At 43.9% G+C, this 11553-nt stretch overlaps 1 protein-coding gene and 1 long non-coding RNA gene across 3 annotated transcripts in view; one reads left to right on the top strand and one right to left on the bottom strand.

Moving 5' to 3' along the window:
- EPB41L4B (erythrocyte membrane protein band 4.1 like 4B) overlaps positions 1-317 on the bottom strand; it is a 119082-nt gene extending 118765 nt beyond the window's left edge. Inside the window, exon 1 of the mRNA XM_011364986.1 lies at positions 311-317. Coding sequence (XP_011363288.1) covers positions 311-317 — 7 coding nt within the window. The remainder of the gene's footprint in view (positions 1-310) is intronic.
- Positions 318-4394: 4077 nt separating this feature from the next.
- The window catches only part of LOC111742877, a 16721-nt gene continuing 9562 nt past the window's right edge, over positions 4395-11553 (top strand). For both annotated transcript variants that reach the window (XR_002781506.1, XR_002781507.1), the window contains exons 1-3: positions 4395-4465; positions 5961-6080; positions 6822-6916. This is a non-coding gene — a long non-coding RNA (uncharacterized LOC111742877). The remainder of the gene's footprint in view (positions 4466-5960; positions 6081-6821; positions 6917-11553) is intronic.

The following is an 11553-nucleotide window of genomic DNA, read 5'->3' as shown; positions in this document are numbered from 1 at the left end:
CCCAGAACCTAACGTGGCAATAGGGACTTGGCAGGTATGATTAAATTAAGGATTTGGAGGTAGGGAAGTTATCCTAGATTATCTGGGTGGGCCCAGGATAATCACAAGGGTCCTTATAAGAGGAAGCCAGGATGGTTGAAGTCAGTGAAAGTGGTGTGACAATGGCAGCAGAAGTCAAAGTGATGCAACCGGGAGGAATACGGGTGGCTCCTAGAAGTCGGAAAAGGTAAAGAAGAGATTATCCCCTAGATATCTCAGAAGGAACACAGCCTAAGGACTGGACTTTTCCTTATTCATCATTTATCCCCACCCGGCATCTAGCCTGCTGTCTGGTAAGTATATAGTAGGCAGTAGTAGGCATTCAATAAATGCTTGTTGAATGAATGCAGGATCTCATTTCAGTATTATAATGGCCCTGTGAGGTAGAGATTGTTGTTGCCTTTTAGGGGTGGGGAACATGAAGACTGGAGGGGAGCCTAGACTCACCCTCATGTCTCCTGACGTGTCTCCTGACTCCAGATCTCATGTGCTACGGACAGTACCATGTCATTGAGAATCACCTGGGGACTCCAGATTGCTTTAGCTTGACCTGTACCTTCTCTGTGTCAGATACTGTCACCTAATTGATCTACTCCAGTCCTCATCACAGTTGTGATTTAATCACTATTTTCTCCACCATATAGAGGAGAAACTGAGACTCAGGCCTTCCTTTGATTAAATTTCATGTCGCCCAGATTTCAATCTCAGAATTTAAATTTGATGAGCAAGTTTGCATTTTGTCCGCTCATCATGTCATGTACATTGATCTTTGCTTTTCTGACTTAAAAGTCCCTATCTCTGTTATCTGAGCTCTATAACCAATCTTTCAAATATTTTAATTGCCATTTCTCAGACCTCCTCCATGCTCCGTGTGACTGGGCCAGAAGTGCACTCTTTTATGGGCTTTTTGGTCTTCAAACTATTATTCTGAGGCTCCAGAATTTCACCTGTGTTTCTGTCTAGAACTATCTTGCACTGAAGTTCTCAAGATCCAGTCTACATGAAATTCTAGGTCTTTCCCTTGGTTGTAAGCGGTGGCTTGACTTCCTCAGTTTCATAGACAGTATTTGGAATGGGATCCCTAGAGTCACCTTCTTGCCTTCTCCTCACTGAAGCTCCGTTACTACTTCTTTACTCATGTCAGGCTCCTGAGAACTTCCCATCGTCCCTCCCATCCCTACTCCAGAGCTTTGTGTCAGCAGCAAACCTTGGAGAGTCCGTATGCCCTCCCTTCCTCCGCAGTAGTTTTACATGTTAATTAAACAGCCCTTGCCCTGTCTCGAAGGAACTCCTTTCAGAAATGTGCCATTTATTCCTATCCTTTGTTTCCTGGCTCTTTTCCTAGGCTCATTAAAATCGTGCCCTCATTCTGACTCCTTTTCTTTCCCCATAGAACAAATTACATTTTAATGTATGTTCCTATTTACTCCCTCGTGAATTTTTCTTTCCATAAACATTTATTGAGACCTTACTTTGTACCACAAAGCCTTCTTCACCCTTCCAGTAAATGTCGTCTTGGGAGGGGGGTGAAATTGGTGAAGGAGATCAACTGTATTGTAATGGATGGTAACTAGACTCACAGAGATGACACTATGTAGTGCATGTAACTATTGAATAACAGTGTTGTAAACCTGAAATATATAATGTATACCAATTTTACTACAATAGCTTAACCTTTCTGCTATTGTTTCCTAGTAATAATAACTATCATTAACTGAAGACTGTGTAGTGGGCAGCTGTGGTTTCTGTCAGCCTAGCATCCATTTTCCTCATTCGTATTACTTTGTAGAACTACTTCATCCCCACTCAGAGGCCTGGTGGACAGGGCGAAGCTGACTCCACCACTGTGTCAGATATGTATGGCACATGATCAGGCCTGGCTAATCAGAGCATTTCTGGAGACCTGTCACTGGCTCAGGAATGGGTGGGAGCTCATGTCAGGCCAATGAAGGTCAGCCCCACTGGAACTCTTGTTGAAATTATTGGGAATCGGCAGTGTTCAGCCTTGGAGCTGCTTGCTATGTGCCCACCTTGATGGGACATGGAGAAAGCCTGAGGATGACAGCAATACAAAGAGAAGCAGAGCCAAGAGGAAGAGAGAGACACAGATTTCTGATGACAATTTGATTTTAACTACCTGGATCCAGACGTGCCTGAGGCTACATTCTGGAATTTACAATTTAAAGAGTGAATCAGATTAGAATGAAGATTTTCCAGGTCTCTTTCTTGAGCACGGGGCATAAGCATTGTTCTGTATAGACACTCTCTTTATTCATGGTTTAAAGGACTCATCTCCACGGAAATAATTAGCAAAACAATGCTCATCACTGTATTATACAGAAATAAGAGGAAAGTTAATAAACCATCTAAACTTTTAGATCCAGAAGTGGCAATGACAGAAGGACTTTGGGGTGACTACAACTGAGTCCCAAATTTATATATTTAGCCTGTCCTTTCTCCCTGCTCCAAGTGGTAGTTCTAACTCCCTCCTCTACATCTAATCCCTCGATCTCCATTCCAAACATCTACTCCCCAGTCTTCCGCCTAGACTCAAGACACTAATATGCGGTGAGAAAGAAGACTGTCTCCCACTTTCCTCATGCCAGCCCTAGCATGGGTTTCCTATCTGAGGACATGTTTCTTCCCTGAATGTTTGCATTGTGCTTTAGGGAAACACATGTGGCTCCGATGCAATAGCCCTAACATTTATGCTGGAGATGCACACGGAGAGTGGAAGGTGGACATTTTTACAGTGCTTTCCCACCCTGCTGCCTCCCTGCGTATACCTGCGATGTTATCTCCTCTGGCCTGACATTGCCAATGAGCTTGCCTGTCTCTTTCTCTTAGCCAGCTGCTTATTTTTATTCTTTTCTATCCCCTGGTCTAAAATCAGTGTTGTCCAATGGAACTTTCTGCAATGATGGACACATTCTGTATCAGCGTTGTTCAATATGGCACCCACTAGCCATATGTGACTATTGAGTACTTGCAAGGTGGCTAATGCAACTGAGGGGCTAAATATTTAATTTTACTTTATTTTAATTTAAATAGGTACCTATCCTTAATGATCATCATATTGGACAACACAGGACTAGACATCACCCCTACCCCATCACCTACAGCTGACTTCATCTCCCTACTCCCTGCTCCACTCCTATTGGGAAGGTCTAGTTCCAAGTTGCGACCCCCTTTGCCTCCGTCCCAGACTGCTGACATTAACCGTCCCATGCCTGGCCGGGTCACGAGGCATGACAGTTCTGATCTTATTTGCCATCAAATCAAAACCCCATCTTCTGCCAAGTTGGTCAAAACCAAAAGGTTCTTCCAAAGAAATACCTTGGCAGCTGGGCTGGGTGGTGGAAAGTGTTTTTGAAATTGTGCCATAGCTCAGAGCACACCCTGGAGGTGGCATTCCAAAGGGAGGGTGCCATGGCTCACCGGAGTTAACACTACGCCGCCAAAGTGCGGGAACCACAGACATGAAAGGAACCCTCCCCGCCACCTGCTCCTCTTTTGTAAACTTTGAGTCCTCTTTCTTACAGAGGAAAGAGAGAATGGAGGAAACTTAACGTGATGCGTAGAGCCAGATGCATGCCAGTGAAGGTTTGAGAGGAGTGAGGTCTGCGAGGGGCCTCTGAAGTGGGCTGGCTGGGGACAAGCTAGTGGCCCTGGCGATCTTGAGGAGAGTACAATGGTGGAAGCAGTGAATGGGTTATATTGGTTTAAGAGAAAATGGAGACAGGGGAATGGAGATGGTAGATCCAGACTACTCAGTTTAAAAGCTGCCTCAAAGGGAGGCAGTGAGTTATCCAAGAAAGAACTTCTTTGGGACTTCTGCTGAATTCCAGCGTGAGACTCACTTTCTCATCTGTAAAATGGGTGAGTACTACTAACCTCAAAGTTCTGTGATGACATCAACATGACAAAATGTAACCGATACAAAAAAATAAACAAAGCTTTATAAACTGCAAGATCCTGGAAAAATATAAGGCTAGAAGAAGGAGGGCCAAGGGAACCAAGCAGAGTTTGGGGCGAGTTCTGGTTATTTTAATATTGAGGAGGCCAAAACAAATGAGAAAAAAAGGTGGAAGAAACAAACACAGAGAGAGTATCTGTACGCAGAAAGGAGTTAACCGCATTTTCTGAAGCTGGAGGGAAGGCTGGATGGAGAGAAGCTGGGTGGAGCTGAGAATGGAAAGATGTTTATCGGAGGCACCCTGGTTTTCATTCCCAAGAAAATAATAGAAAGGATAACACATCTTTATGCTGTGCAGAGGTTTGTGGTTTGTGAACTACTGTCACAGACCTGACCGCATTTCATTACTCTGCGTGACAACCCCGGCTGTGAGGCATTCCTATCCCAGTTTACAGCTGAGGACACCAGGGCTCAGAGAAGTTGTGGGGCTCGCCTGAGGTGACTTGGCTGGTAAGCAGCGGCTCGCACTAGGACTAGAACCTGTGGATCTCACAGCTATTAGGCTGGGCCTCTTTCCCTCCCTCACGGCCCTCTCCAAACTGAAACCGGGCCCTTCCCTACAGCCACGCCAGCTCCCTCCCTCACTGACTCACTGGGAGGGGGCCCTGTTCTTCTTTACTCCCCAGAGCCAGTTTCTGACCTTCAAGACTCCACCCTCTCTTTCATCCCTTCACCTCCCTCTCCCCTAGCTCTTTTCTCCCTTTTGATTAAGCTGTTAGAAATAAAGGCAGGGGTTTTAATGATATTAATGATATTAAGATGGGAGCCACTGCAGGCCTGCCCTGCCCTGCCACTCCTCATTCTGATTCCCAAGGGAAACAGGCACCAAGGGCAAATGTGGGAGATACAAGCTGTGCTTTGTTTCTGCTGGGCCTGCCCAGCAGCCAGAGCCTTCTGATAAAGCTGGGATGGAGCCCAGGGCCTGCCTGAAGGCCTGGGAGGGCCTTTCTCTCTCCCTCTCCCTCTCCCTCTCCCTGTCCTTCTCCCTCTCCCTCTCTCTAAACTCTCCTTTGTTTTGGGGGACGTTTCCTCCTTCTGGTCAGTAGCTGACTAGAGAAGCAAAGGCAAGTGTACTTAGGTGTGGGTGAAAGAAGAGAGGATCATATTTTTGCGTGTCCTTTTTTTTTAATGCTCACTGACCCCGCGTACAAGTAAACTTGACCTAACCGGCGCTCTGGAATCCGACCAATCAGATTAGTATTCCTTCTTAAGGTGGAGAGCTGAGAAGTGGCAAGGAGACTTTCCTGGTGTGGCAAGTTGGGCAGGGCCTCTCTGCCAACTGCGGCAGTCTCAGGAGAAATTTCTAGAACCTCCTGCTCCCTCATCCCTTGCTGACTGTAAGCCCCCATCCCCAACTTTTCCACGGCCACTACTCGACCCTCTGGACCACTGCCTCAGCCTCCCCTGCAGTCCCTCCCCCTCCAATCCATCCCTTACCCAGGCCCCAGAGCAACCAACTACTCTGAAAAGGAAATGGACCCAGCCATTCCCCTATTTATAACATTTCAGCAGGGCTGATGACAAGGGACACTGGTAAAAACGGCAGAGTTCTTTGAGTCTGGAAGGGGGCTCAGAGCCAGCTATGTTTCATATCTGGACAAATTCCACATAAAGCTTTTTAGCCAGTCTATATTTGTTGGGGAGACCAAACAAATGTTAAACCAGAGTTCACCCTCGCTCTCAGAAGCCTTCTTAATCTGGCCGTGCCTGCTGCGGTAGCCCTGGCTTTGTCACTTCACCAATCCTGAATTCTAAATTGTTGCCATTCTTCAGACACACTAAAGCTCCCTTCGAGTCTTTATATGCTAAATCTATCTCCCTCAAATATATTTTCCCACCTGCAAACTCTTATTCACCCTTCAGAACCCCAGAGTGGCCCCCTCTGTAAAGCCCTTTCTGACTCTCTCTAGACAAACCTGGTTGTGTTCTGCCTCTGTCCTTACAGTACCAGATGCACATGTATCTCCCTCTGCCACGTAAATTGAACAACCTCTCTGTGCTGAGAGCTGTCAGTCCTTCACAGTTTGCAGATGATGGCTGCTTGGACCAGCGAGCTAATAAGGAGGTAAACCCAATGTGATGTGGTGATGGATGGGCTGTGGAGGCGAGGAAGGCAAGTGTCATAGGGTTTCTGGCTGGCGAGTCCCCTTCCCTCTCAGACTGAGAGCTCCGTGAAGGTGGAAGCCGTGCCTCATTTACCTCTTCATCCCCTGCCCCATGCAGTGATAGTTGGGGGGATTCCTTCAGAACCCGGAAGCCCTGAGCCTGCTGGGAAAGCAGCACTGGCGATTCCGGCCAGGAGGGTTTGAGAGGACAGAGGTGGAGAACAGAGCCAGGCCAGAGGAAGGGGGAGGTCACCTGGTGAGTGGTCCTGGGTGCGTGTTCCAGAACTTTCATTAGAAGTAACCTCAGTTATTGGCTGTCTACCCTTAGCCTGTTCCCCCACCTCTACAGGCAGACAAATGCCCACTGGGGTCTGAAAACTAACTTTGAGACTTAATTCTACCCCTGCCCACCATGCCCAACCTTAGTTATGTCACTTCTCCTGGGGCTTCTGTTGCTCCCCCTCTCCCTCTCTCTCCCTTTCCCCACAACTGCTCTCTTTTACACAAACACACACGACAGCTGGCACACATGGATGTCCATTAAATATCCATGGTCACCAAGTGAGAGTGGGCATCAGAGAGTCGAGCGCAGAAGCATTGTTCAGAGGTGGCATTTGAATTCTGGCTGTGCTGCTTACTTGCTATGTGACCTCGTGCACAGAATCTGAGCCCTCTCACCTTGGTTTCTCATCTGTTAACAGGGAGTAATAATAGTATCAACTATTACTGTCAAAGAGAAACAAGCAACATGAAGTATGTGAGAAATAAACAACATGAAGTATGTCAACTATGTCTGGTAAGGACCCAATAAATGTGAATTGTTATGGTTAGCCTTTCTGTTCATGTAATTATGGATAATTTTATATCCATTAAAAAATAAAAACTGTCTGGGTCAGAGCCTGGCTGGCCTGGCAGGGGGCCTAGGAGAGGACAGGGGCCCCAAGCCTTGGGCATGGGAGTGGAAGTGAAGTTGGTGGCCCTGAGCCTTTGGCCTGGGGGTTGACAGGGACCATGCAGGGGCTGGGAGAGAGGGGAGAGAGGACAGAGAGAGAGAGAGAGAGAGAGAGAGAGAGAGAGAGAGAGAGAGAGAAGGTTTTCAGAAGTACAGCCGAAGAGAGAGAAAGCAAGCCACCACTGTGGACAGAGAACCAGTCTCCAGAGAACAGAAACCCTGCAAACCGGTCTGGCCAGTCCTTGAGCCAGGCGGGGTCAGCAGTGTGGCAGCCTAGGAGGGAGCAGGAGCGGCCTGACTGCAGCAGGGCTGCCCTTGGGCGATGCCGGAAGCCTCCTCTCCCCACCTGGGAGGCAAGTCAGGAGCTCTGCAGGCCTGTTCTATGACAGCCCTCCTGGGTCTGGAAGAGAGAGAAAGACTGCTTTAGGGAAAACTGGGGCACACACTCTACTACAAAAAAGCTGTACTGCTTGAAGTCTGACAGAGCTGGATTCCCATCTCTGCTCCAGCAAGGGTGGCAAAACCATTCAAAGAGGAAAGAACAGTGTTTTCAATAAATGGTGCCAGGTAAACTGGAGAATGGAGTTAGACCCTTATGTGACACTACAGGTGAGAATGAACTTATAATGAACCGAAGAATTAAACATAAAACTAAAACTATAAAACTTTGACAAAGTTTCTATATAGAGACCTACAAAATAGAGGCCATTTAGTGGCCTGGCCCACATCAAAATTATAAATCTAAGTCAGCCTGCACTTACAGGAAACGCCTCACTGTCAAGGAAACCTCAATATGTCAATCATAGTTCTCTAACTCAGCTTTAGCTAGCTTACTCAAAAAAATAGATCCCCCTCCTCCCGCCACAGCCTTGTAAAGAAATCCCCAGTCTTCTAGCCAATCATATCCTGTTTGTGCGTTGCCTCTTTTAACATTCTATAAAAATGGCTCTTGCCCAAAATCCCTCAAGAAGAGTGCTCCACTGCTTGTTAGGCTTTGTTTCCTCCCATCCACACATTGTTTGACAGTGATTTCTTGGTTGTGACACCAGAAATACATGCAAAAAAAAGCAAAAAATAGATAAATTGGACTTAATTCAATCAAAATCAAAATCAAAAAAGATTTGTTCATCAAAGGACATTAACAAGAGAGTAAAAAGAAAACCCACAGAATGTGAGAAAATATTTGCTAATCATATATTTGATAAGGGATGAATATTCATAATATGTAAAAGACACCTACAATTCAACAACAAAACAACTCAACTCAATAGTAGCCAAAGGATTTGAAAAGATCTTTCTCCCAAAAAGATATACAAATGGCCAAAAAGCACTTGGCAAGATGCTCAACATCACTAATCATTAGGGAAACGCAAATCAAAACCACAAGGAGATAGCTGTGTTTTTAAAAGAAAATAGGTGATTGGTTACAAACAAACAAACTAGGAGGACATACCACTTCATACCCTTTAGGATGGCTTTTATGAAAAAATACAAAAATAATGGTTGAAGAGGATGTGGAAAATGTGGAAACCTTGTATTTTTCCTGTAGGGAATGGACAATGGTGCAGATACTGTGAAAGACAGCTTGGCGAGTCAATTAAGCTCTTTGTGCCTCAGTTTCCTTATCTGGGAGGATTAAATGATGTCAGTTAAAGTGCCTGGGGCACAATAGATGTTCAAATGTTATTTTCCCTTATTGCTTTTTTCCCCCCAAATAAAAATAGCTATTTCCCCCTTGATTAAAAACTAACAGATACTCATTGTGAAAACATTCTTCTCAGGCAATATTTAGTAGAGAGAGACAAGCATTTTAAAGAATAACATAATCCTACCATTCAAAAAAAACCAGTTATCATTTTGATATATAAATATCTTTCCAAACATTTTTCTCTATTTTCTCATATATAGCTCCATTTTTTTATATATGTAACTTTATTACTAAGTAAACAGCATTCTGTAAGTAAAACAAAAAAGTATAATATAAACACCTTTTTAAATAAAATATAAAGCATTAACATGACAGCATAATAAACAAATATGATAGTCTACCAATATAAACACATCCTAGAATTTTAAGCAAACTTAAAATAGTCTGTATGATTTGACATTCTTGCCCACAGAAACTTATAATCTAGCGGTGGTGGGAGTTAGAGGTGACAAACGAGTAATATAACACACATTTTTTTCTAAACAAAAGCAAGATCTTTTTGCACATGCCACCTTGTAATTATACTTTTCACACCACAAAATATCTATCCAATATCCTTGCTAACTTTTCAAATATATTATTTAATGCATTTCTTAAGACGTGCCTGTGTTTTACCACTGAGTTTCAGTATCTGAAGTGAAGTAACTGTGGGATACCATGTTTTTCCCCTGTTCCAGTATGCTGAGTACTGTGTGTCGAATCCAGTACACTGAATACACACTGAATTTAGTGTGGGTGTTACCTCTATGTCAGAGCAAGTTTTCTTAAAGCACTTTCTTCAGGACCCAAGTCCTTTAGTATGCTTCAGCATACAAGTATTCTATGGCATGTAAAACAGATTGGAAAAAGTATCTTGTATATTCCCCTCTTAGAGGTTTGTTGAGCATTTGTTAAAGGCATGTTGAAGGCTCTAAGAAGTCCTGCAGTTAAGAAATTAATTTAATTTTGTTTAAGCCAGTTGTCTTATTTTTGGCCACATACCAAAGTGTCAATGGTTACTGGACAAGCCTGTGTGTCAGTCATTGTGTGCAAAACACTGCTGGAAACTACTACAATAGAAATTGAGCTAAAATGGAAAAAGGTTGGTTTTCTGATGGGTATGGGTGTTAGGGTGCTGCCACTGGAAATGTTAAAAGCTATGCTGTGTTTTAGATAATATAGGAGACAAAGGTGTAATAGTAGGAGAAGTGGGTATCAAGAAGACGTTGCTTTTGGAAACTCAGGGAGAAAAAAAAACACACATAGTAACCACAGCAATGGCAAACATTATCTCAATGATTATCTTAACTATAATCAAAGATAATGCAAATTGAAGCAGATTTGAGGCACTTCCTGACATTTACTTTAAAAAATGGGGTTATTAAGTGGAAATGCAAAATGGTATTCCTGATGCTGGCAAATTGTAGTAAAACTGACATAGTTAACTAATGACACTAAATTTCCACAACCCATTGGAAGGCAATATGTAGCAAGAACCACAAATATAAGCATCTCTTTGACTAGTGATCCCACTACTAGCCATCTATCCTAAAGAAATATTAAATAGAAAGCCTTACACTGAAGTATTATCAACTGTAGCAAAATTCTGTTGACATCCTTGTTAAAGTGTCAAAACAGGAGGTGTGAGTTGAGATAAAAGTGTGCTGTTGGAGGTATCCGTGGAATTAAAATAAACTGGATGTTAGTGGGTTTGACTCAACTGAGGAATTTTAAAAACAGATTCCAAGGCTCAACCCTTTTGTGCAAAATCATCTTCTGGCCGAAAGCTCCCCACCTCGGCCATTATATTTTGGCTCCACCCCTCTCATCCCTCATCTGCCATTTCTAGTGTCAGATTCTCTCTGCTTCTAGTTTTAAGTTCAGACAGAGGGGATCTGGTTGGAAAATATTCTTTTGTGCCTGGTCATTGGCCAGCCTATGAAATCGTCTGCTCTGGGGTCAGTGCTCAGCCCTGATCCAACCAATTGTACATGGTTGAACAGAATCGTACAAAATGGAGTCTCCTATGCCTACCTGCCTCTCTCTCTTTTCACAGGATCTCTGTATGGGACAGTTTGCCTGCAAAGGCAATGATGAAAATATCCTGTGGATTTTTTGGGGAAAAATAGATTATGTAATTCCAAAGTTCCAGTTGACAAGAAATCAGGCTGAATTTTTAGATTGGGTCGCAGCAGAAAATCTCAGCAAATGAGACTTCTTTCTTGGCCAAGTGCTCTGACAGAGAGAAAGAACTATTCTATAGCTATTTAATAAACAACCACTGGGACAATTAGCGAACTCAACCTCCAATAGCATGGATTTTGGCCTCCCACAAATTTCAGAAATGTCGCTTTCCCTCATGTCAGGGTTTTAAGTAGCACTTTCCCAAATGATTTGATTAAATTAGCAGTTTGGAATATCATGCTCAGCTTCAGCCATCCTTGCCAACCTAATCCTGCTCAGAGAAAGCCATACCCGCTCTTGAAAACAGAAGGATGTAAAGTTGCTTTGTGCTAAAGTTTGGCCAGTGCGGTAGGGGGAGGCCTCGATGACAGAGCTGCCAGCGATAGAGGAATGAGAAGGAGCTGAATTTCCAGGGAAGCAAGAAAAAAAAAGAGGAGGCCAGAAGGAACAGAAGCTGCCCTCCCTCCCTTAGAATCTCAAGGTCAACAAAGTTCTTGCTGTGCTGTCTAGGACAAGAGCCACTAACCACGTGTGGCTTTTTAAAAAGTTAATGTCAATGGAACAGCAACGACAAAAATGGACAAAACAAAAACCTAATGAAAAATTCAGT

This window comes from Pteropus vampyrus, unplaced genomic scaffold, assembly GCF_000151845.1.
Source record: "Pteropus vampyrus isolate Shadow unplaced genomic scaffold, Pvam_2.0 Scaffold103, whole genome shotgun sequence".
Lineage (NCBI taxonomy): Eukaryota > Metazoa > Chordata > Mammalia > Chiroptera > Pteropodidae > Pteropus > Pteropus vampyrus.
This window is presented reverse-complemented; position numbering and strand designations above follow the sequence as displayed.